The 27,717-nt window shown below is 39.1% G+C and overlaps 1 protein-coding gene across 2 annotated transcripts in view; it reads left to right on the top strand.

Annotated features, from left to right (window-relative positions):
* apbb2a (amyloid beta (A4) precursor protein-binding, family B, member 2a) overlaps window positions 1-27,717 on the top strand; it is a 46,250-nt gene that overhangs the window by 15,669 nt on the left and 2,864 nt on the right. For both annotated transcript variants that reach the window (XM_080288396.1, XM_026193066.2), the window contains exons 9-10: window positions 12,090-12,204; window positions 14,851-14,926. In XM_080288396.1, coding sequence (XP_080144522.1) covers window positions 12,090-12,204; window positions 14,851-14,926 — 191 coding nt within the window. The remainder of the gene's footprint in view (window positions 1-12,089; window positions 12,205-14,850; window positions 14,927-27,717) is intronic.

Below are 27,717 nucleotides of genomic sequence, written 5' to 3'. Positions count from 1 at the left end.
ACATTTAATGTTTCTTAGAAATATTACCTCAGCTCCCTCTACTCACAAAAACTCAAAGAAATGATTTAAAACCTCTAATTGGTAAACATGTTCGTGGTCCACTTGATTTGATAACAGCACTAAGCTGAACATTAAATGGATAATTGGTCGGCTCTGAAAGCTCAGAGTCTGTTTCCCTTGTTGCTTGTGTGGACTTTTACAAGCCAACTATAAAGGAACCCTAATCAAGTATAGTTTTAATTGCTCTGAAAATCTAACAGCATTTAATTGTACAGCTCAAATAATTCAGTGGGTATGTAATTAACGATTCTTTTCATTATGAATGAAAAATGATTATTATTTTCTAAAATGCATCTTTTTTATCTACAAAGTGCCAGTAAAACGCTGGAAAGTGTTCTTTATGCTCACAGTGACATCTTCAGATATCTACCAATAATGCATACCCAAAAAATCAAACAAACTTTAATATTATATGAAACTATTTCAGATGGACTTTCTAATCATTTCAATTATATCTTCTATTAGGCCTTTTAGTTAAATTACAACAAATATAGCATTAGTAGTGTCTAACATCACAACTGCTATTGATAAAAGCATCCAGGTGATTTTTTGTTTTTCCTAGGGAGAGAATATCGATCATTCTCCCTACTGAGCTTCTTGTTGTTTGCAGTGGTGATGGACAGGCTGACGCAATGGACAGTACACAAGAGAGGTAGAGAAAAGTGTAGACAGAGTGGAGTGGGCGGAGATGAGTGTAACGGGTGACTTGTGACAGAAGGATAGCAGTAAAAGGGAAAGAGAAAGCGAGACCTGCTATAATGTATGGTTTGGAGACGATGGCACAAAAAAAGGCAGGAGGTGGAGCTGGAGGTGTTAAAGTGTTTATTGGGAGTGACCAGAATGGACATGGATTAGTAATTCAATTTATCAGATGGACAGCTTAGGTTGGCCAAACCTAAATATGGAGCTGGCAGGCAGGAGGAAACGAGGAAGACCACAGAGAAGATTGATGGATGTAGTGAAAAAGAACGCACAGAGGGCTGATGTAACAGAGGAGGATGCGAGGGGTAGGGTGAGATGGAGGCAGATGATCCACTGTGGCGACCCCTAAAGGGAACAGCCAACAGAAGAACAAGAACAAGAAGAACTACCACTCTGTATTTTTTCGCTGGTTTTGCCTGCCCCACCTGCAGTGGCTCTATGCCCCACCAGTGGGGCCCATGCCACAGTTTGAGAACCAATGATTTAAAGAGCTAGGTCTCAGATATTTCTGCCTGCAGCTATAAAAGATGGGAATGAAATAGTGATGATCCGTTCTTTAAAAAAAAAAAATCCACTTGAAAAATTCAACAGCAGCAACATTTCTTTAAAGCTGAACACAGCATCCTGTATCTTTAAAACAACTATCTGCATTGTGTTTGCTCCATTGAGGAATTCAGCAAATCCAGTGTACTCCAGTTTACTATATCGCATGTGCAGGAAATGTAGTGATTTATGGCACATGCAGCTAATTAGGTTACATGCAAATGATCCAAACGGCACAGTAACTCCACTCCACTAGTCACCGAATCCCTGCGCTCTCTCCCACACTTTGTGACACATGTTGGTAGGGTACATGAAGAGGGGCGTCTCACTGATGTGACATCTCACTGAAGCTTTGTCGAGAATATTGCGCTCATGTACGAAAACACACGCACGCGCTCACATAGTTGCACACACCAGTGAATTGTGATGTATAAATGATCAAGAGCAGAGAGAACAGCAGGACATCATCTTTCCCCTGCTCTCTCGTCCACCCAGCATCCCTCTTTTTTCCTCCCCCCACTCATCTCTTGTTCCCCTCTCTCTCTCTGTCTGTCTGTCTGTCTCACCCACCCACCTAACTCTACTCTTAAATATGTAATGAAAAATGACGAGTGTTGACACATGGGTACTGTGTGTGCTCCCTCTGCATGTTGCCCCTCCTTCCCTCCCTCGTTTGCCTCTCTGCCTCAACGAATGCTCGGATTTGGGTCACAAAGCTGCATCAAAATAAACTGGGGTTGCGTGTTTTCCTTCCTCTCAGTATAACATTTTTTTTTTTTTTTTTGTGAAGAGAAATTGGCCTCAAATGTATTTTGAGTTATCCTTGTGCTCAGTCATTTAAAACCATGCTGTATATAGTGCCGTATAGAGTGTATACAGGGGGGAAATGTCTGAGCTGTAATCAAGGGGGGAGAAAATGTTTATTATTTAGATGAAAAAAAAAGTCTTCCTAGAAATTACACCCCTCTGTAATCCACTCTATATGACCCAATTTAAACGCAGCTTTTTTGGATATGTGTGAGCGTGCACATATTTATCCGCCAAGGCAGAAGATGCTCAAATATTTTGAGGCGTTTGTATGCGCAGAAAGCCGTCTGAAGATCTGTGAAGTTGGCGTTCTGCGCGTAAAATATTAATAACCATTCAGATTGTCATTTGTGCATTTGTAAAATGTTTTACATGTGTTGCTTGAGGATGAATCAAATGCAGGCGTAGCTGCTGCTGTAAACAACATCAACTGGCTGCTCAATTCGCACAGGCAGCGTCGTGCGCCGCGTTCGCTGCTTAATACACCGTAGACAAGAGTTTTATTTTTATTTCGACTTGATTTTGTCCCAGTTCTTTGCCGCCTCTGGCAATATTGGTGATAGTGTGTTCTTGTCTCTCTGCCTGTGAGTGTGTATATGTGTGCCTAGAGAAACAAGGAGTATGTGTCATGTGGTACCTCTGATGCAGAGGAGGTTGGAGGGGGGGGGACTCAAGCCCCGGGTGCTCGTTTTGCTTCTCATCTTGGTGCTGTAAACAAGTTTACGGTGTAGGATGGTAATTACGTGCAGACATTTTACATTAGGCTCTAATGGCTGTGGGTCATGACTAATTCACCAGGTCGCAGAGGGGTTTACCCTGTTCAGCTGTCGCACACAGGTTTAAGTGTCGGAGTGCAACTGTGGAAGAGGTTTAAGTGATGCTGCTTTCACTTAGTTCCAAATTAGCTCAAAACATGGACTCTCTTTTGTATTTTTTATCACTTTGATGCCTGCTATTAGAAGGAGCAGTTCCACGTTTTCTGGAATAAGGAGACCGATGCTACATGTATATCAGTGTTTGCTCATCACCTCAGATATTTCAGTTTATATGCAAAAGCATATGCCAACAACATATATGAGGTAGCTACATGTCAGCAAGTCAACTTTAGTTACATTGTCCTAAATCACAGTTATGTCTTCTCCAAAGAAATGAAAGATATGATTCTGTAGGTAAGAGAAGGCGGAAAGTGCAGCGAAATCCAACATAAAGAAAAAGAATGACAAAGGAAAAGTACACAAGTAGTAACAAAAAATGTACTGGGAGCTTTAACACTTATAAGATCGAGCGTTATAAATGTTATTTTCCTCTATATTTCAGCACAAAGTTTTCTGTTAAAAACTGCTGCTATTAACCACATATTTCTAAATAAAATATCTAATGGGCCACTTCATCCAAGTCATTATGCAAAATTATATCAACTAATTATCAAAGGTGTAAATGGGCAATGATTGATTTTTTTTTTACTAATCTATACACAACTAAAAATACTGGAGATGCATGTTTTCTACAACTGGATTTTCCCATTTTTCTCATTTTGTGCGGTGAAACAAACAAATCCTGATCACAACTAATTTATCGACTCATAAATTGTGTCATGTGAAAAAGAAATTCTAAGATTTTATGTATCAAGACATAATAATAATTTATCTAGATTTATCTGGATTTTATACTAGGTTTAAAATATGGTTCCACCTCAGACGAACACATAACTTAAAACACTGTGTTGATATTTGTTTACAATTCCACACAACCGATACCTGTTCAGTTGTACCATCATGAATTTTAACATTTAACATGCTACCTGAGGCCTGTACAGTCTGAGCATGACCTCGGGGTGTGTTTCCGGGGATGCCCACTCCTGGGAAGTTTGGCAGCTGTCTTGAATGTTTTCCACTTGTGAAAATTCTTTTTTACTGTAGAATTATGGAAAATCTACAGTTAAATTGTTCAGAAAAGTCCTTATAACCCTGCCCAGACTGATGGGCGGCAACAGTTTCTCTAAGATCGCTGCTGATTTCTCTGTTTCTTGGCATTTTATTAACCAACACAACAAACTTCCAAAACATCTGCTTTTATAAAGGTGCTCAGACCTCCTTACGATCAGTTAATCAGAGGTATTTGATTCACCCTGTTAGTTTCTATGCGCGCAGTAACGGTATACTATAATATGTCATTTATCATTGTTCACCCAGACGCATAAAATCTTAGAATCAAAAGAGGATGTACTTCCCTTTTTACGTGACTGTGACTATTTAAAACACCGGACGGACACGAGGACTACAAAACTGATGACACACAACAAATAAACGGCAGCCTCTGCCATCAGTAAATGGCAGTCAACAAGGCGAATATCAGCCAATGCTGATGTTCTGTTGATAAGTCGGTGCAGTAAATACCTGACTGCGCACCACAACACAGCATCAATACTGCAATAAAACTAAGCTAATTACTGTCAGCAGCTCAGTACAGTCCTATTTGTAAAGGCTTTGTAAAGTGTGCACTTTGTGCCTCATGTATCTGGTTTTTATCTTTGATTTTTATGCCCTTTTTTATCACCATATTCTGCATTCCATTACAATAAACTACAATTTACTGCCGTGATGAGCCACATTTGCTGTTTTTTGCAAACACAATTATCGACACTCAGGGGTCCAATTTAAAAAAAACAAAAAAACAAAACAGCTTTTGTGCTGGAAAGTTAACTGAGTTTTGACTAACATGTGCAGATTATAATTGTCTGTAAGCAGCTTAGAATGGCTATGAAAGCATTTGTAGACCAGTAAACAGAACTGTTATCTCTAAATTTGTCTTCCAGTATTAACATCAATTTTTTTATGGAAGTCGAGAATTTGCACTGATAAAATTAGTCAGGTTTAATTGTGCATTTCCTTACTGTGGATGATTTTATCTTGCATCAGATTTTCAAGTAAGCTAGCAAACAAAGAGACTCACTCAACAGTTCAAAAAAAGTAGAATAATTGGAAGGAAACTGTTTCCAAATATCAATATACCTGACAGCTCTTTTGTTATTCTCTGCAAAGATTGCCCTTTCATCATGCTGCAAAGCATGATGAAAGGGCAATCCTCTAAATCGCTTTCTAGCTGTTGTTTCAGTGTCGCACATCTGTCACAGTTCGGGGCTGAAAATGGATCAGATCCACGTCTGCTTTGGACTCCAGCCAACGTCACAACAGTATCAATAATAAAAGGAAGTTTTTCTGTTGCAGTCAATAGGAAGAGTAACACAACACATGCATACGACGCACACACCTGGTCCTCGGTGTGGACCTTGGCTCTCGGTGGACTTTTTTGCTGACAGGAGCGCCCAGACGTTTCAAATCAGCATTTGGCTTTGCAATTAGCATATGTAAGTGCATTAGCATAGCGGCCAGCAGTATGCAGACACTCTGCAAAGCCGTTTGATAATTGAAGTCTGTGTGATGCCACGGTGCTCTGTGCGTTAGGGTTAGTGTGTGTGTGTGCGTGTGTGTGTGTGTGTGTGTGACAGATGGTTTGGAGGAGACATGAGTCTCTACTGAGCGATACTGGAAGCTACAGAGCAGAAGAAAGAGCTGCAGAGCTGGTCGGGGACTAGTTACATGTGTGCTGTTTTGACTGCCTCTTAAACAGCCTCTTTTACTGCACCAGTATTGGGACAGTTTAGCTTTATTACACCATTCCTGCAACCGAAGATGCATTGTGAAGCTGCTTACTGTAAAGTTTTCAAAACTACTTAAATTTAAATAATATCCTGCTGTCAGCAAAATTATCGAGCATTTTGATTGCTGTTTGACGAAAAATCTAAAGAAATTATTCTCCCAGCCCCACTTTTGAAAGAAGTTATTGCTAATTTACCTTCAATACTTGATTTACTGTATGTGTGTGTGTGTGTAGATAACAAAGACTGTGGATGTGCACATTTCTATTTGAAATCTTTCTCTTGCTTCCTGTGTCCTGTTGCGCCATCCTTACTCCTCACTTGTGTGTGTGTATGTGTACAAAACCACAAACTTTGCAAAGTCACATTAAATGTACTCATTAGCATAAATAAATAAATATGGTTAATGACATGTATGGCTTTTACACTTCCAATTAATAACCATATTGACTGCAAATTCTTTACCCATTATAAATGTATCCTAAGACACGAGTTGTACATCCACCCTCTGGAACTAGATCTAGACTGTTGTGGATTATACATTTTTGATCCAACTTTTTTCCCCTTACACTTTTAATCAGAATCTTATAAAATGGAGATATGATCCCAGTATTAATATGACAAACCTAAGCCATGTTTAGGCATGCCAGGATGGGATTCTCCTTCGGCTGTAGACTAGTACTACACATCGTGCTCTTAGAACCATGATGGAGGTGACAGTTGTCATCTCTGCAGACACTGACAGTTCTTTGTGACGTTCTCAAACCCAGTTCAGCGCACATCTGCAGCCGTGACCTCATTTATTCTCGGAGTCTTACACATCGTCTTCAGCCGAGGCTGCCTCGCAGCCATCAGGATCAAAGAGCGATTGGTAGTAGTGAGTCAGTCATCCTTTACTGAGCTCTGGAGGTGTGTGCGGCACAGAGAGAGAGAAAAAAAGAACGCACGAGTGGTGGGAGGCTTGCTTTAACTCATCTTTCTGCTTTGGTGCTTTCACACCTTTCATCTCGTACCTCTTTTTTACCTATTTTTTTCCCCTTTCCACCTCCTCCTTCACCACCCAGCCCTATTTCCATTCCTCTCTTCTCCACTCCCACTTTCATTTTGACTTTCTGGCCAATAACTCTCCTCTCTTGAGATCTTACCTCTCTATCCTCTTCCTTAACTTTTCCCTCTAAAATGCCCTCCGACGTCCATGAAATCTGTGTGTCATTCAGTTAAAAGCAACAATCCTCATCCTTTTCCTTTTTACAAGATAAATGGATAGATTGAGTCATCTTTTACCACTTACCTGCATCTGGGTTGCAGGGCCAAAAGTCTAATCATGCCCAAACCCCCTGTATGTCCTAGTTCTATCCTGGGGTCTCCTCTAAGTTCGACATGTTTGAAACACCTGAGCTTTCGATGTGGAGTAGTTGTTAAGTTCCTATCAAATGACTGAGCTTCGAACCAAGAAGCCCTTTGGAGGAAACTCATTTCTGCTGCTTGAATCCACAATCTTATTATTTTTTTGGTCACTACCCAGATATTTTGGCCTCGCCCAACTCTGTCTTCACCACTACTGACAAGTTAAACATCCTCATTAAATAGTGAACTGCATATTCCTAACTTGTGATTAAAATTTAGGGCAGAACTCATGATTTAACAGCTGAGAACCATGTCCTTAGACTTGGAGGTGGTAATTCCGGGGACTGGGTTCCAGTTAAAGTCAGTTGCATCTGCTTCTGGCTCACTTAAACTAGCTTTAGAAACTCGCACAGTGTTGGAGGAAAGCCAAGTTCACATGTTAGTTGTCTCTGTTTGTCATACAGTTTAACAGATGTGTAATTTAAAACTAGTGCTGTGATTACAGCTTACAAAGGTTACCAAAAGTCACCTGCCAAACTCAAAAACACCCACTGTGGGTCAGTGGCTTTACTGACATTTTCAATGAGTGACTGTAGAACTGAGACACCCGAAACACTTAAGTTACATCAGAAAATGTCATCTTTTCCTCTTTAAAAAACAACACATGCAACTGTTAAAAATGCAGCTGAGTGTTAATGAAATGACACCGCAGGAAGAAAAATGTAGCCAAGTTATCCTCAGACTGGCTGTAAAAGTCTAAATATATGTGGTGTGATCGTGACAGTACTGTAGGTTTTGTTAATGTGAGACTCTATTTGGCTTTTCATGTAGTTTTTTCATCAGTAATAAAACACTTGTAACTAGTTGTGACTGACACATGAATTAGTTCTGGCGCGAGAACAACAGGCTTTCATTTTTGAAGTAAATGGAGAGCAGTCACTTTTGGGCCATTCAGAATTTCTGACTCTGAAATGCAATTCCAAAGTGACAGACAGCGAATAAAGCAGGGAGCCTGAATTTGAAATGGAACAGAAGGCCGTAGAATCCGAGATAATGGGAACAGGGTGAGGAAAAAAATCATGAATGAAATTCAAACACAATGAGAAAGCAATGCATTTTAAAACGTGTGCAGATGCATTTACATGTGGTGAGTTAGAGCTTTTAGGTAGTTTCTACAAGTGTTGATTTAGTCTCCATGTGTCTCTACTTGTGTGTGTGTGTGTGTGTGTGTGTGTGTGTGTGTGTGTGTGTGTGTGTGTGTGTGTGTGTGTGTGTGTGTGTGTGTGTGTTAGTAGGTCTGCATGAATAAAGGCTGTTTGGAGATCAGCAGCAGTTCTGATGCTCTGACAATGAAGATAGGATTCCTGTTTGAAATAATCTACCAGCTGTTCTACCCTCCACACACACACACACACACACACACACACACACACACACACACACACACACACACACACACACACACACACACACACACGTCTACACCAACACACACGCACAGCTTCTTACAAAGTGGATCATCAAAGAATCAAAGGCAGTCAATGTTTGAATTAGCCCTCTGTTCTTCATTCAGCCTGTGCCTCTTTGTAGTGTTTCTGATAGTAGAGCATCACAGCCTATATTGCGTGCAGCTGTGATGAGTTACGCTCTCGATGTGAATCATTCTATGTTGCATGTTTTGTTTTGGGGGTTTTTTGTGAGGTGGATGTCTCCTGGTGTGGAAGAAAAAGTGAGTGAAAGAGTGAGAGATGGAGACGGCTCAGGGAAGTGAAAGCAAGATTAAAGAGCAGAAGCAAAGAGCCGAATGAAAGACACTGGGAGAAGGAAAAGGTAGAGGGAAATGGGGTAGGGTGGGTTCACGCGCCTGTGTGTGTGTGTGTGTGTGTGTGTGTGTGTGTGTGTGTGTGTGTGTGTGTGTGTGTGTGTGTGTGTGTGTGTGTGGTACGCAAGTATGCAGCCACAAGAAAGGTTTCCTGCGATATAATGTTGCAGAATGCTAATCCGCTGAAATGAAAAGTACACACATACATCACCTAACGGGAAGGCGGTGACTGAAGCGAAAGAACATTGTCTCTGTTTTTGACTCTGTATGTTTTGTGTATTAACGCTGCTGTTGTGTCTTTGCCTTCCCTATCCTCACCATCATTTTCACTTTGCTTTTTTGTTGGTTTTCATCTTCTCCCATAATATAACTTTCCCATCCCACCACTCTTATGTGTCTTTTTATGTCCCACACTCTTCCTTTAACACATTTATTCTTATTCCTTATGTTATGTTTCCTTTACAACCATCACCTTTATTTTCTTTCTTTCTATTTTCAACCACCATCTCTTCAACAACCCCTCTTGCCCTCCTTCTGCTTCCGGGGACACAGAGAAAGGTAACTGCTCTTTGTGCCGTGCTCACGTGCGATCTTGCTCTTCAGCTGTTTTCTGTAATCGTTGTGTCAGGGCTCCCGCCCTTGTGTGCGATCACATTTGTCACTTCAGGCTTCAAATCAGTGGCTTTGCTTCGCCTAGAGTCACTGTTGCTCTTTACAAGAGTGCAGGACCGACTACTGAAAGTCTAAATCACTGGTGTCAAATCGTCAGCGAGCCAGACTGGCCACGGGCTGTTTCCTATTAAGAGTTGCATGCTGTTTTATAGCATTGTGATCCCTGAGAGAGGATACAGAAGTCATAAAAGAACCATTTGTAGTATGCGAAGCAAGGCCACTCATGCTGCTTTGGTGACGCACTGCTCAGATGTCCCAGAATGAAGTGTACTGGACACCAAACACACACACACACTCAGTCACACATCATATTGCACTTTCCTTTGTGGCCACAATCAGAGAGCATTATCGACTTACAGTGTGTGAGCACACAATTAAGCAGAAGAGACGGGCCAGATAATGGACTCATAAACACAAAGAGCCTGCTGTGATAAATGGCAGTGTTTGGCGTATTTCTGTTTGTGCCTGTGGTTATTCTGAAGTGTTCAATGTATGTGTGTGCATCTGGTGACACTGCCATCTGTTTTGGCTTCACTCTGTATTCACCGATTACTCATTTGTTTCTGTTCTAGCTGGAAACACATCCTCCTACCTTTTGTTCCTCCGCTTGTCTCACCTGTTAATGGGGAAGAGATGTGTCTTTCATCTTGTCTGTGCGCGTATGTGTGTATGTAGCATTTCCCACATGTGGCTGGTTTTCATCTGCCACCCACACTGAATAAAGTTTCTTTCTTAGCCGAGTTTCCTCCCTCAATATCACCCTCATACTCCTCATTTTACGCTGCAGTGTGACACCACTGAGAAGCTCTTGCCATGAAGTTTCTTCAAGGACACGCACGCACACACACACACACACACACACACACACACACACACACACACGTCTGCCTAAATATTTGCATAAGCCCAAGTGTTTGTCATTTTATCCAATATTGGCAACTGCCACCTCCAGTTCAGTTCAATATGAACCATAGACTGTATATAAAAGATGGACATATTCACAGCAAGCTATTTGCTTGTCACCATCTTGGTTGTTAGACATTATAAGCAGGGTGTGGATATGACCAGCAAAGCTGTGGACACTGCATGTGCATTTGGTAGCAACTAGTCAATCGCAAGGTAGCCACACCGCAATGGTTTAGCATCAATTTAACACTTAGTTGAGTAATAATTTACAGAAATCATATTATACTATACTAAATTAGACTTGAATGACATCATAAATTCATCAAAAGCATGTTTACTGAGGTAATACATTAAGAAAAATGAGTCATAATCTGCAAAAGAATGCAGATTTAAAACACTTCCTGTAATAGCTTCACTTTTCAGACCCCATAATACATGCCCATCTTTTATATACAGTTTTTGCTATGAAGAGACTGGTCCTAACGTGAATGCCTGCACAGCTCGAGGCAACATGTAAATGACGCAAATAATGAAGCTGCAGTTTGTGACTCAGCTAATTAGACACAGCCCCAAAAGAAGTTCTTAGAGAAGAGGTAAATATATCATGATGCAAAATGGGCATAATAATGTTGCTGTCATTTGTGGATTTTAGTTCTTGTGCGTGTTCTCTTTTCTAGCCCCTTTTTACATCGCTGAACAGAAGATAAAGCAAACAGGTGCAGGGAGAGGGCTGGACAGGTCCAAGGACAAGCATCACCTCCTAACAACACAGAAGAGGGAAAAGATGTAAAACCCAGTTCAGTAAAAAGCTGTTGTTACAAAGGAGAGAAAACAATTGGTTGAAACACTGTGTTAGATGTCGCAAGTAATCCAAATATATTCACACTGTAGATGAGGATAAAATTGAACCCAAGAAACAACAAAACAAAAACGGCTAAAGGAACAGTAATATACAAATTAGCGATCATGAATCCATATTGTCCCTGAGCTAAGTGGCTGCAGGGGGATGTATGAAGCCCTTAAAGAGTGTTTGATCACAATATTCAACAATTTTCAAACATGGATCTCCAAGGAATAATACCAGGCGCCTTTGAGCAGAAAAATATCATCTATTTGATAAAAATCCATCTTGCAGGAGCTATTAAGTGCATTAAACCTAAGTGGATAAAACCTTACTCTCCTGCATACAAATATCTGGAATTAAGACACGTTAGACTGAAATATCACTGCATCAAAAATGTAAATAAACGAAAAGATGGAATCATATTGAAATTAATTCAGTGATTCAGCATCCCACGGCTTATTTCTTTTCCCTAATGGCTTTGTTGCTCACCTCAAGATATGTGCCTCAATTTTCTGGATGCTCCTTCCTTTTTCATTTCATTATCTTGTCCCACTTTTTTTTAAGTTGTCCTTTGTCTTCTAATCATAAATGTTAGAGAGCATCTGTAAAAAAGCTTAAAAGATTTTTTAAATACTGTCCCTTTAACAAGAGTTTGGTTCAACTGCTTTTAGGGTGCCTTGAGATAAACTTTGAGTGTCACATCTGCATGTCTTCTGTCTGTGCTTCAGGGATTTCGCCTATGTGGCCAGAGACAAAAACACACGGGTGCTGAAGTGCCACGTGTTCCGATGTGATACCCCTGCCGCAGCCATCGCCACAAGTCTCCACGAAATCTGTTCCAAGGTTTGTATCATAACCTCTCCTGCCTCCTTATCTCCTGCTCTGAAACAAGCTAGGAAGTTTTAATCAGCTCAGATGTTATAAAGGGGGGGGGGGTCATTATAACAACCCTGTATCTTAGATGATATTCGCACATGCGTGTTCCAGTGCCCTGATAAGATTTCTGATTTCTCTTCCCGAGAAGTAGGGCTGTGAGGAGAGATAGCAGAAAGCCTTTACAGCGAGATGATAAGATTGCAGTTGCAGAGTATGTGCAGTGCTAGTTTTCAATATATGTCCCTAAAGTGTGGGATGGGAATGGACATTTTTTTATGGACATTTTGGTCCATAAAAGAGTGATAAATACCTCAGCTATTCCTAATCAAAACCCAACATAAGTTCTGCTCTTAGCCTACTCCATGGATGCTAATGTTTACATGTACAAACACAGAAACTTAACTCATCCTCTAGAACGTGCGCTGCATGCAACCACAGTGGCCAAGGTTTGACCTGCTTGCTTGCTGCTTGTCACTATGTCAGTAAAACAAAGTAAAAAGGCCAAAAAATAAATATTAAAAAAGAACAACCTGCTGATAACTGTCATAGTCATAACTACATAAACATCCATCATCACAGAATACAGTTCTGAAACTTTATAGAGCTCTAAATTCTCTTTTTATATCATACTTTTAGCTCGGAGGGTAAATAAGTGACTCCTCATGGACGTCCGCATACCTTTCAGCTGCCAGCATAGCTGTTTCACTAACAGGGCACCACGTGCAAGTGTGTCCCAAGCCAACTAGAAAGAAGTATAATAAGAACAACTGCGCATCTGTGATGTCCAAAGGTGTCCGTGTGCTCATCCACAAGGGAGTGTATGGTTGGAGAGTTGTGTGTTATCTTGCAATGTGTACTGCAGTGTAATGCATAAAGAGCAAATACTATTTTCAACACTAACACAGCACTTTTCCTAGTCAGTGACATAGTTCACTTGTTTAGAGACTTTAGATTTCACACTGACACACACACTGACTCATAATGCTTTATGTACAAAGAGAAATCAGTGTGTCCTCAGGCCAGCGCTGACCTTGTGAAGAATGACTGTACCCGGAACAACTGATCTACTCCCTTTGAGGCACATCGACCCATTTAGAGAGAAGATTTAATTTCTTCTTATCTCGAACCCCAAACCGAAGGAAGAGTGTGCATCAGTGCATCTGGATGTGACCATGACTCTTCACACCTTTACGCCACCTATTTTAAACACAGTGGTAGTTTTCTCTTTACTGCAGGGGAAAAACTTGGTGACCTGAGCCTTGCAGCTGCGCAGCATGCTGAATGGCCCTCCTTTGTGTGTGGGTGTGTGTGTGTGAGGGTGGGAGTGAGTGTGCCTTCTTGCATGTTCCCCTGTGAGCAGAGTTGCAGACTCACCACAGACTTTGATTAATGACACCTCCAATTAATCAAGTATCTGTAGCAGGAAAAGAGTGCAGCAGCTCGAGTGCAGGGACCATGCAAAATATTCAACACTCTTTAAAGAGTGTGTCCACTGCAGCACAAGAGAAAGCAAGAAAATAGAGAGAAAAGACCATTCTTTAAGTGCAGAACTGAAGTATAATTGGGAAAGAAGTAACAGGTGATGTCACTGAGAAGACCAAAACAGCTGCTACATATAACTGATGTAAAATACTGATTTCTCCATTATGTTTTAACTTTTTTTTTTCCAAAATCAATATGCTGCACTGTTATTTGAAGTGACATCTTTCATTGCAATCAAATGAGCACTGCAGTCTACTTGGATTCAGTCCCACACACCCTGGCTTACCTAAATATTCAGAATAGTGCACCAACTATAAGGCTGAAAATAGTCCTTTGCAAATAGCATTCTTACTCCTTTTGCTAAAAAATTTGGCTGCTTCATTGTTTTATGAGATTTTTTTTTACCTTTTGAAGGACATGAAACTGCTTATTTGTAGCCTGTTTTTAAGGAGTGCATTGTCAGCACAGACTGTATATAAAAGAAGGACGTTGCAAAGGTGAAGCTAATGCATTTTTAAAATCTTTCAAATAGTCAAAGTTTTACTTGCTTTATGAGCTTAGTGAAACTATTCTCATTTAATTTGTGGTCTCAGCTGGTGGTTTCAAATTTATTTGTCACAGCATGATGTTCATTTTATGGTTTATGATCACATTTAGAATAAAAAATAAATATGATTTAGGGAGTGGTTACCTTCTGATTGACTGTTAGCTACAATATGAGTAAGAAATGCTTCTTATCTTTTTCCATTGAGATCATCCCTTTGCTTTTGATGTTAACAAGTCTTCACAAACTGATCGGCAAAAACATGATGGTTACAACTATCTTTATTATACAGTCTTTAGTAGAAACACTTATTTACTGCTAGTACTAACTAATACCCAGTCTGTTACTGGTGTGTTTTAGCTGTAAATCTTTGATAAAAATAGATTTGTCAGATGATCTAGTCTTATTAATATTTATCACTCCTGTCCCTGTTTTAAAACCAAACCTTTTTCATCACTTTCCTCCATTTTTTTTTTTTTGCAGTCCTCTTGTGTTCCCTTTTTTCAAATTCCTCTTTTTTCCTTTGCACTCTGTTCCTCTCACCCTGTTTTCACCCAAACACTCTTCAATTTTTCTCTCCTCGTTAGATCATGGCTGAGAGGAAAAGTGCCAAGGCTGCAGCTGGCAGCTCCTCCCAGAACGGCTCCGACGTACCCATGCAAGGTACATGCATGCACAGTCATGTGTTTATCACTTCAGAGGACATTAGAAAAAAGAATTAGGGTAACTATAACCATAATGCCAAGAACTTCAACATAAGCATTACATGATAAGGATTTTTTTATCCTTAGAAGAGAGAAAAAAAAGTAACTTCATGTAACTCTCTAAGGAGATTTATGTGCATTTGGAATTGTAAGCTTATCATTTCTCTTATAGCATTTATCCAAATCTGAAACCACGTATATGCTTCTTAAAAAATGGCCTCACTGCCTGAGAATCAGCTGTGAACATTTGTTAAAAGAAAAGACAGCAGTGTTAGGTTCACTTACATTCACATAACGCTGACACCAGAATAACTCCTCGCCATAAACTCCTCACTCAACAGAGCTTTATCCTCACAATAATTCTATTCACTGTTTTCCATTTCACTAATTCCCACTGCTTGTTCCTTTTAGTCCCAAATAATTATAGGAAGACAGCAGAAAAAGCCACGACACAATTCATCCTTTGCTATAACTTCAGCTGCCATGCGTATCTGCTGAGCATGATGGTTGGGGGGGATGCTCTGACATCAGAATATAAAAGAACTATATCGGCTCTTCACTCGCAGAGGCAGTCGACCTCATTAAAACCCAATTAGTGTTTCTTTGAGGCGAGGCCTGGTACTCCACAGCTCCCATCCCAAACCCAGGATCAAAGAACTTCATGGTGGAGAATCCCTCACATCTTTTGTAGCTGTAACTTGCGTGAACTCATAGATTGAACTCATACACTTTTCATTAAAAATGTTGGTACAGTGTAAGGTGTTGCCCTTGAAATGGATAGAACGGCCTGTTAGCTTGAAAACTTGGCTGGGTTTTTATTTTTCCTTCTGTGTGTGGAACAGTTTTCGCCTGGATTAGATCTCTTTTTTGGGTAGCTGTTAGCGCATAATCCTGTGTTGGGACACAATTGAGGAGATTAGCACCAAATGATTTGGGATGAGCACCAGCACTAGGATAATCGCATCGGTGTTGTCATCGGATCAGGCCTGTCTGAGCTCTGCTTTAAAACAGAATTAATGTAAGAAAACTCTTTCACAATTCATTGTTCGTGTAAGTACAGTTCGGAAAGCTTTAGCGCCCTGAAAAGGTGAGACAACGTAAGCGCATGTAAATCTATATGCTCAGATTTCTGAATTACTACCTTCCCATGTTATCTGATTCCTATTGCAATTAAGTTGCTTGTGTCCATGATGTCACTGTTGGCTTTGGCTTCAGGTGCAAGAGCGCTCAACTCTGAACACATCGATTTGGCTTAGTGTGGTCACATGTAACCAAAGGCCATTAAAACACTATTTTTTTTATTGTTACTATACTGTGCAAAACGTCAGAGTCAGCACTCATTTCTTTATGTTGCTTCGAAGTAGCCAGTAGTGGCTTTTTTGTAGTTTTTTTTAAAGCAGCAGTAGATCTCCAGGTTTTTGTGAAGGTTTTCTTTGAACATTGACTGCTTTTTCCCTCATTTTCAGAGGAATGTTTTTGTTTATTGAATCATTCAAGTATAAACTATAAACATAAAATACAACAAACTCCATGGGTGAACCAGTGTTGCTTCTACATATAAAGAACCAATTTTAAATGATATCTTTAGGCACTTTGTTTCTAGCAGCCTGTCACAAAAGTTCCTAATATTAGGGCTGCTCGATTATGGCAAAAATGATAATCACGATTATTTTCACTGAAATTGAGATCTCGATTATTTGACGATATTTATTTAACCCTTTAAGACCTACCATAGAACCAAGTCCGCCAGAGCTTATATTATATTTTTACATGTTGTAGTGCCATTTGTGGGAGCATTTCAAGTTGCTATACAACTATTATAGCCCATATTTTAATAATATGTATGCATTAAGTCCATAGTAACTACATTAATTGCAAAAAAGTACAATAAACTACAAAAAAAAATTGAAAATCATTTTTGTTTTTTTTGCATATATTTCTACTTGGAGAAATTTAAGAGGCTTATCCTTCAAAACTTTAAATACAAAAAAGTTGCAAAAAATAGTTTACAACAGGAAATTTATTTTGAGTGTCTTCATAGTTTTATTTTGGAGATACATCAATTTTTATATACTGCAGGAAAAACGAAAAAACAATCCTATGATGCAAATTTGCAAAGAAAACAGCATCAAAATAAACTATTTCCAGCAGTGCAATTCGAGTTCTAAGCATCCCAGAAACTATTCAGAAAAGTCAAACATGACCAGTATAGGCTTTTAAGGCCTACAAGTAAAAAAACTACAATTTCCGCGAAAATGACGTCACTTCCGGTTTCGGGCAGGAAATGGCGGACATGTGACAGTTCGTGCTGACGTCTGTTTAACTGTGGGAAGTGTTACGAACAGCTGATCGGATCGGCAAAGCGTGTTTCTGGAATATTATGTTTTTGTTCCTGCAAGCGCTTTTTATGCAATTTTTGCAAAGCTATATGTGGAAGGAAACCGTGACCGAGGACAAACTGATGGCATCAGATGTAAGTACAACTCCTCCGGTTTCATATGCAAAACAAATTATTGCGCTAGCTTACACGTCCAGGTTCTACAGGGATTTAAAAATAGTTATGCAAAACGGAGCGTGCTGCTCTGACCGGATCTAAAGGGTTAACAATGACTTTAAAAAATAATATAAAATAGTGTGCAACACCACTGAAGTTTTTTTTACCTCTCTTTTCAACCAACGGCAGTCACTCTCCTCTCCAAATAACTTCTGCTTAGCTTTCCAAGCTTCCCTCGGGTCCTCTTAATCAGCGGTCTCCAACCTTTTTTGCGTCACGGACGGTTTATGCCCGACAATATTTTCACGGACCGGTTCCAGATCTACTGGCGTTTAGATCAACTGGCGTTGGTCGAACAGATGTCGCGGATAAATGAGGGAGGGGCCAATAATCGGCTCAGTCATTTTTAATGATCGTTGAAAGCCCAGATCGTAATCGTGATTAAAATTCGATTAATTGAGCAGCCCTAGTTCCTATTTCAGGGCGATCGTGGCTCAAGAGTTGGGTGTTTGTCTTGTAATCGGAAGGTTGCCGGTTCAAGCCCCGGCTCAGACAGTCTCGGTCGTTGTGTCCTTGGGCGAGACACTTCACCTACCGCCTACTGGTGATGGCCAGAGGGGCCGATGGCGCGATATGGCAGCCTCGCCTCTGTCAGTCTGTCCCAGGGCAGCTGTGGCTACAACTGTAGCTGCCTCCACCAGTGTGTGAATGTGAGAGTGAATGAATAGTGGTATTGTAAAGCGCTTTGAGGGGTCCCGAAAAAGCGCTATATAAATGCAATCCATTATTAGTGTGAATGCTTGAAAAGCATTCACAGTATTGTTATTCTAATCTTTATTAGTGTGAATGCTTGAAAAGCATTCACAGTATTGTTCTTCTAATCTTTATTATTATTTTCTATTCCGTACGTTTTTCGCCGACTATCTCCTTCAAAACCGTTCAACTTAGAAAAACCATTCAAACACCATTAGATTCCTCTTCTTTTGGAATGGTGTGCTTCTACTTTTCTCATTTTTAACATTTATATTTTTAATTTTATTCAACTTTATTCAACAAAAATTTCCCATGTATTTCAATGGGGAGACCCTTCAAATTCTCATTCAACTTACTCATTTTTAAACTCTTACTACTTCAACATACGTTCACATAGAGCCACCATTCAAACTTTAAAACGAAGACAAGACATTCAACTATTCAACTTGTATTTATCTTTTCAATATCTATTATACTTTTTCTTCAGTTCCAGTTTAAGTTTCATGATGTTTTTTCACCCGTTTCAGAGTTTATAATGGGTGTGTATGGGACGGAATGTTGGGGCTAGAGTGAGGCAGCTCAACTGCTAGAGTGAGAGGAGCAAAAAAATTAATCTTAAAATCTTTTTTAAAACTGCTGCTGTGTCCGCAGCGTTTGCTCTACAGGTATGATTTTACCCTCAAAACGTAGCCATGGCTGTCCTCTTTCATCCAATGTGTTTACTATTGTACTAGGTGTTATGGTTCTTTCATAAATGTCACCAATGCACAGCCTCCTCCTTCCAACTCTTCCATAGACTCTAATGTTAAAATGGCTCAGAAGGTTCGTTTGAAAATCAGAAGAGCATGGTGTCTTTCCACTGTCACCACGTCCATATAATAAGCTCCACAGGCATGAAAACTGAGAATTAGGTAGACTAGACATTGCTGTCGCTCACGGTGAAAGAATTTTGTCAATACGACTTTTACTTTTCATTTGGGAGCGATTTGTTTCGGCCTGACTTTTCTGTTCATTTTAAGCAGCAAAAGTGAGGTGCATGTCTGTGTGCGTGTGTATGGAGCCATTGGGTGCGGTCACTATAGCAACCAGGCTCACACCTGCCTGCTTAACGAGCTCTGCCTGCCACTGTACCAAGATTCATCTTAAGCACTTCTCTTTCAACTGCTGCTGTGTCCACAGTGTTACAGCCATCATTTTACCCTCAAAACGTCGCCATCGTTGTTCTCTTTCCAACATCTTGTCTTTCAAAGCTCAGAGATGTAAACTTTTTAAACTGTGTGGGTCCAAGTGGAGGGATCACATTTTAGTCATTCAGTGATTCAAAGAATATGACCTTTTAATATTCTTTCAGATGTTTTCTGACTCTAAATGTTCTTTTCTCATTTCTTAGGTTTTTCTAATTTACAATTAAAACATTTTCAGCTTTTTTCCAACTTCTTCTTCTGTGTAACCTTCAGCTTTTAGCAGTTCAGCACTTTTGTTTTCAGGTTAAATTCGGGTTTTTTTTTTTTATCTCATTCAAGATTTTTAACTTAAATTCAGTAATTAATTCATTTCAGTGCATACATTCAGATTCAAGCATTCACACTGCAGTTTCTTCAGAAAATGCACTTTCTAGTTAGTGTGAATGCTTGAAAAGCATTCACAGTATTGTTCTTCTAATCTTTATTATTATTTTTTCCTATTCCGTACGTTTTTCGCCGACTATCTCCTTCAAAACCGTTCAACTTAGAAAAACCATTCAAACACCATTAGATTCCTCTTCTTTTGGAATGGTGTGCTTCTATTTTTCTCATTTTTAACATTTATATTTTTAATTTTATTTAACTTTTTTCAACAAAAATTTCCCATGTATTTCAATGGGGAGACCCTTCAAATTCTCATTCAATTCACTCATTTTTAAACTCTTACTACTTCCACATACGTTGACATAGAGCCACCATTCAAACTTTAAAACGAAGACAAGATATTCAACTATTCAATTTGTATTTATCTTTTCAATATCTATTATACTTTTTCTTCAGTTCCAGTTTAAGTTTCATGATGTTTTTTCACCCGTTTCAGAGTTTATAATGGGTGTGTATGGGACGGAATGTTGGGGCTAGAGTGAGACAGCTCAACTGCTAGAGTGAGAGGAGCAAAAAAATTAATCTTAAAATATTTTTTAAAACTGCTGCTGTGTCCGCAGCGTTTGCTCTACAGGTATGATTTTACCATCAAAACGTAGCCATGGCTGTCCTCTTTCATCCAATGTGTTTACTATTGTCCTAGGTGTTATGGTTCTTTCATAAATGTCACCAATGCACAGCCTCCTCCCTCCAACTCTTCCATAGACTCCAATGTTAAAATGTCTCAGAAGGTTCGTTTGAAAATCAGAAGAGCATGGTGTCTTTCCACTGTCACCACGTCCATATAATAAACTCCACAGGCATGAAAACTGAGAATTCAGTAGACTAGAAGCTGCTGTCACTCACGGTGAAAGAATTTTGTCAATACGACTTTTACTTTTCATTTGGGAACGATTTGTTTCGGCCTGACTTTTCTGTTCATTTTAAGCAGCAAAAGTGAGGTGCATGTCTGTGTACGTGTGTATGGAGCCATTGGGTGCGGTCACTATAGCAACCAGGCTCACACCTGCCTGCTTAACGAGCTCTGCCTGCCACTGTACCAAGATTCATCTTAAGCACTTCTCTTTCAACTGCTGCTGTGTCCACAGTGTTAAAGCCATCATTTTACCCTCAAAACGTCGCCATCGTTGTTCTCTTTCCAACACAGTGTCTTTCAAAGCTCAGAAATGTCAACTTTTTAAACGGTGTGGATCAAAGTGGAGGGATCACATTTTAGTCATTCAGTGATTCAAAGAATATGAGCTTTTAATATTAATTCAGATGTTTTCTGACTCTAAATTTTCTTTTCTCATTTCTTAGGTTTTTCTAATTTACATTTAAAACATTTTCAGCTATTTTCCAACTTCTTCTTCTATGTTAAACGTCAGCTTTTAGCAGTTCAGCACTGTTGTTTTCAGGTTAAATTCAGTTGTTTTTTTGTTTTTTTTTATCTCATTCAAAATTTTTAACTCAAAATTCAGCAATTAATTCATTTCAGTCCATACATTCAGATTCAAGCATTCACACTGCAGTTTCTTCAGAAAATGCACTTTCTAGTTAGTGTGAATGCTTGAAAAGCATTCACAGTATTGTTATTCGAATCTTTATTATTATTTTTTCCTATTCCGTACGTTTTTCGCCGACTATCTCCTTCAAAACCGTTCAACTTAGAAAAACCATTCAAACACCATTAGATTCCTCTTCTTTTGGAATGGTGTGCTTCTACTTTTCTCATTTTTAACATTTATATTTTTAATTTTATTCAACTTTATTCAACAAAAATTTCCCATGTATTTCAATGGGGAGACCCTTCAAATTCTCATTCAACTTACTCATTTTTAAACTCTTACTACTTCAACATACGTTCACATAGAGCCACCATTCAAACTTTAAAACGAAGACAAGACATTCAACTATTCAACTTGTATTTATCTTTTCAATATCTATTATACTTTTTCTTCAGTTCCAGTTTAAGTTTCATGATGTTTTTTCACCCGTTTCAGAGTTTATAATGGGTGTGTATGGGACGGAATGTTGGGGCTAGAGTGAGGCAGCTCAACTGCTAGAGTGAGAGGAGCAAAAAAATTAATCTTAAAATATTTTTTAAAACTGCTGCTGTGTCCGCAGCGTTTGCTCTACAGGTATGATTTTACCCTCAAAACGTAGCCATCGTTGTCCTCTTTCATCCAATGTGTTTACTATTGTCCTAGGTGTTATGGTTCTTTCATAAATGTCACCAATGCACAGCCTCCTCCCTCCAACTCTTCCATAGACTCTAATGTTAAAATGGCTCAGAAGGTTCGTTTGAAAATCAGAAGAGCATGGTGTCTTTCCACTGTCACCACGTCCATATAATAAACTCCACAGGCATGAAAACTGAGAATTCAGTAGACTAGAAGCTGCTGTCGCTCACGGTGAAAGAATTTTGTCAATACGACTTTTACTTTTCATTTGGGAACGATTTGTTTCGGCCTGACTTTTCTGTTCATTTTAAGCAGCAAAAGTGAGGCGCATGTCTGTGTACGTGTGTATGGAGCCCTTGGGTGCAGTCACTATAGCAACCAGGCTCACACCTGCCTGCTTAACGAGCTCTGCCTGCCACTGTGCCAAGATTCATCTTAAGCTCTTCTCTTTCAACTGCTGCTGTGTCCACAGTGTTACAGCCATCATTTTACCCTCAAATTGTCGCCATCGTTGTTCTTTTTCCAACATCTTGTCTTTCAAAGCTCAGAGATGTAAACTTTTTAAACTGTGTGGGTCCAAGTGGAGGGATCACATTTTAGTCATTCAGTGATTCAAAGAATATGACCTTTTAATATTCATTCAGATGTTTTCTGACTCTAAATGTTCTTTTCTCATTTCTTAGGTTTTTCTAATTTACAATTAAAACATTTTCAGCTTTTTTCCAACTTCTTCTTCTGTGTAACCTTCAGCTTTTAGCAGTTCAGCACTTTTGTTTTCAGGTTAAATTCGGGTTTTTTTTTTTATCTCATTCAAAATTTTTAACTTAAATTCAGTAATTATTTCATTTCAATGCATACATTCAGATTCAAGCATTCACACTGCAGTTTCTTCAGAAAATGCACTTTCTAGTTATTATTATTTTTTCCTATTCCGTACGTTTTTCGCCGACTATCTCCTTCAAAACCGTTCAACTTAGAAAAACCATTCAAACACCATTAGATTCCTCTTCTTTTGGAATGGTGTGCTTCTATTTTTCTCATTTTTAACATTTATATTTTTAATTTTATTCAACTTTATTCAACAAAAATTTCCCATGTATTTCAATGGGGAGACCCTTCAAATTCTCATTCAACTTACTCATTTTTAAACTCCTACTACTTCCACATACGTTGACATAGAGCCACCATTCAAACTTTAAAACGAAGACAAGACATTCAACTATTGAACTTGTATTTATCTTTTCAATATCTATTATACTTTTTCTTCAGTTCCAGTTTAAGTTTCATGATGTTTTTTCACCCGTTTCAGAGTTTATAATGGGTGTGTATGGGACGGAATGTTGGGGCTAGAGTGAGGCAGCTCAACTGCTAGAGTGAGAGGAGCAAAAAAATTAATCTTAAAATCTTTTTTAAAACTGCTGCTGTGTTAACAGCGTTTGCTCTACAGGTATGATTTTACCCTCAAAACGTAGCCATGGCTGTCCTCTTTCATCCAATGTGTTTACTATTGTCCTAGGTGTTATGGTTCTTTCATAAATGTCACCAATGCACAGCCTCCTCCCTCCAACTCTTCCATAGACTCTAATGTTAAAACGGCTCAGAAGGTTCGTTTGAAAATCAGAAGAGCATGGTGTCTTTCCACTGTCACCACGTCCATATAATAAGCTCCACAGGCATGAAAACTGAGAATTAGGTAGACTAGACATTGCTGTCGCTCACGGTGAAAGAATTTTGTCAATACGACTTTTACTTTTCATTTGGGAGCGATTTGTTTCGGCCTGACTTTTCTGTTCATTTTAAGCAGCAAAAGTGAGGCGCATGTCTGTGTACGTGTGTATGGAGCCCTTGGGTGCAGTCACTATAGCAACCAGGCTCACACCTGCCTGCTTAACGAGCTCTCTCTCTCTCTCTGCCAAGATTCATCTTAAACACTTCTCTTTCAACTGCTGCTGTGTCCACAGTGTTAAAGCCATCATTTTACCCTCAAAACGTCGCCATCGTTGTTCTCTTTCCAACACTGGTTTTCAAAGCTCAGACTTTTACATTTTTTAAACTGTGTGGATCCAAGCAGAGGGATCACATTTTAGTCATTCAGTGATTCAAAGAATATGACCTTTTAATATTCATTCAGATGTTTTCTGACTCTAAATGTTATTTTCTCATTTCTTAGGGTTTTCTCATTTACAATTAAAACATTTTCAGCTTTTTTCCAACTTCTTCTTCTGTGTAACCTTCAGCTTTTAGCAGTTCAGCACCTTTGTTTTCAGGTTAAATTTGTTTTTTTTTGTTTGTTTTTTTAAAATTTCATTTAATATTTTTAACTCAAAATTCAGCAATTAATTCATTTCAGTGCATACATTCAGATTTAAGCATTCACACTGCAGTTTCTTCAGAAAATGCACTTTCTAGTTATTATTATTAATTCAGTGTTATGTATATAGCGCAACAACGCCTCAAGGAGACCACTTTATATTGTATTTTAAATACCCTAAAATAATAGAGCGAAAACCCAAGTAATCAGACAACCACTTACGAACTAGCTAGCACGTGGTGACAGTGGGAAAGATGAACTCGCTTTTAACAGGAAGAAACTTCCAGCAGAACTAGGCTCATGGAAGAGCAGCCTTCTGTTGCAAGCTATTGAGGGTGAGGGGAGGAAGACAGGACCAAATACATACTGTGGAAGAGAGCTAGAGATTAATAATAATTGATGAATAAATTCAGAGTGGTGAATAAACATGCAATAAGTGAAAAAAGGGGAATGAAGAAGAAAAACACTCAGTGGAAGACCCAACAGCCTAGACCTATTGCGGCATAACTAAGGGAGGATTCAGTGTGTCTGTCTCCTGAATCCAAACTGGGAGTTGGTTCTACAGAAGAGGGGCATGAAAGCTGAAGGGTCTGCCTCCCATTCTACATTTAAATACTCTAGGAACCACGAGTAAGCAGAGGTGGGACCAAGTCATTGTTTTGCAAGTCTCAAGTAAGTCTCAAGTCTTTATCCTCAAGTCTCAAGTCAAGTCTCAAGTAATGTCAGGCAAGTCAGAGTCGAGTCTCAAGTCACTGGTGTAAAAGTCCGAGTCAAGTCACAAGTCTGAAACTTTGAATTTCAAGTCCTTTCGAGTCTTTAAAAAAAAAAAAAAATGAAAAAATAATGTTGCAGTTATGCTAAATGTAAATATTAGACCATGTAATTTTTAAATCTGTGTTTTTCTCAACACATGACAAAATAGTGAACTTAGAAAATATACACAAATTGTGAAATTGCACCTCTTTAAAATGCAGCTCAATTAAACCTAGCTCCAAGAATAATTTTCACCGACAGTTCTGAGATAAGCTGCATGTTATTCTTGGATGCGCTTGTAGGACCGGCTTTAAAATCGCATGACAAAAATATCATACACATTAAAAAAAACTGTATCACCAACGTAGCCTGGAAAACATTTGCTAGTTAGATGAAGTCAGCTATCTCATCTTAGCATAATATATGCATATTTATAATCATACGGTTCTTGGAGTGAGTGCATACACTCATGAAGTTTAGTAACTTCAGGTCACTGCAACAAGCCCAGGTACAGTTTACCGCCGGATGGGTGCAGGACCTTGAAATGCACCGTGTAGAACGAAAGACCATCGTACGTATCATAAGTTTACCAGTCTCACAAATCGTCGTCATAAATACACATTCGTTAACCGTTTATTAATAGGACCTTTGAGCTCAATGGTAATTAATTAGCAGTGGAAATAATTTCTGGTACCCATCACAGTAATGTAGCAGTGACAATAATACTGTATGCTGTAATCGCACTGGACAATTAGTGATACAAAACAACTGTTTTATCCTGTGAATAAAAGTATATGTTTTTGTCAGTGTACCATAATAACAGAAGCGAAACGCAATATTGTGTCAGGACAATTCACTATTTATGCACAATAAATAAAGGAGCATAGCGCGACGATTTCAGTTCAGCGCCAGACTTGCTTGTAACCTATATCACCAATTATGTTAAGAAAATGACGTATTAACTACTAAAAAACACTGACCTTCGTGTAAATGCTTGGAGCAGACTAACCTGTGAGCTGGAGTGTTCTGGGACGTTATATTTGGTCTTTGAATGGCTGCAATCCAGGCCATCCGTCGCCTCTTTGTTACTTCGGAAACATGGCTCGAACAATTTCTCTTCAACGACATAATCCGATAACAACCGATCTCTTTACCCGTCGGCTTCCCGTGGCTGTCATGCGACCGGCTATTGCAGTTAATAATACAACAGCTTCTTGACATTTTTGTGTTTCTTTTTATCGCTGTGTGACTGATTTCAATTGAAAGCCTGCGTGCGCTAGTACCGCTTGACCGCTTGCCACGAGTTCCCAGAATCCTTTGCGGTTCTACCCGTGAATGACGTCACATTTTCAATCTCTATATAATATGCATGTTAAATTTTATATTTGGGGTAAAATATCAAGTCTTTTCAAGTAAACCGGTTCAAGTCCAATTCAAGTCCCAAGTCATTGGTGTAAAAGTCCAAGTCAAGTCACAAGTCTTAGAACATTTTTTCAAGTCAAGTCTAAAGTCATAAAATTAATGACTCGAGTCTGACTCGAGTCCAAGTCATGTGACTCGAGTCCACACCTCTGCGAGTAAGCCTGCAGGCTGAGAGTGAAGTGCTCTATTGGGGTGATATGCTGATGAGGTCTTTAAGAGAAGATGGGGCCTGATTATGCAAGAATTTTTATGTGAGAAGCAAATTAAATTCACACATCATTTCTTCCCATTTCTTGAGTTGAATCTGTGAAAAATGCCAAAAATAATATGGTTTGACAGGCATAAAATAGTACGTTTGCACCAACATGATTCCCAAAGAGCTATTAGCTGAAAACTTTGCACATCTTTGCATGATGTGCAGAATCTCCTTAATCATTAATAATTAAGAAACTGGACAAGTGGAGAACAAAAAAAGAAGTGACGTGTACGTGAAAATCATCTCATTAAGCGAAATATCTAGCAAAGACATGACACAGGACTGTGTAAAACACAATGCAGGCTATTTTATCCATTATTGTTGGAGCTCCTCTTGGAGATCTGATGCAATTCTGAACGTACGAGTAGTATCGTCAGATTATTGATCAGGCAATACTATGTGGAAAGTCTTTAACAATGGCATAATTTTTTAGCACGATAATGATAAAAGCACACTATCATTGCAGTAAAGGCATAACTGGAAAACACACAATGCAGCATTATCAGTCATGGAGTTGCTTCCCCAGATCATCAGTGTGGGAGCACCTTGATAGAGAACAGAACAAAAGGCAGCCAAAATCCTAAGAAGAGCTTTGAATGTCCTTTAAAAAGCCTGGATAACTATTTCTGAAGACTACTTACAGAAATTAGAAGGAATCTTCCCTAAGAGAATTCAGACTGTGTAGAAATATAAAGGTGCTCTTACCAAATATTGACTGTTAAGCCAGTTAGTATTGTACAGAGTCTGTTTTTGCCTGTTAAACTGTATTTTCATGTATGTTTTCAAATATTTTCCTTTTTCCTGGCAAAATATAAAGGAATGAGGGATGTCTCAAGGCTTTTGTACAGTACTGCACATTAAAGCCTCTGTGTGTACAAATTTAAACCCCGTACTGACAGTCAAAGAGTTTTCCATAACTTTTAAAGCTAATTACACACATTATTAGATAGATGATGCAAACATTTGTGCCA

This window comes from Astatotilapia calliptera, chromosome 2 (genome assembly GCF_964374335.1).
Source record: "Astatotilapia calliptera chromosome 2, fAstCal68.1, whole genome shotgun sequence".
Classification (NCBI taxonomy): Eukaryota; Metazoa; Chordata; class Actinopteri; order Cichliformes; family Cichlidae; genus Astatotilapia; species Astatotilapia calliptera.
This window is presented reverse-complemented; position numbering and strand designations above follow the sequence as displayed.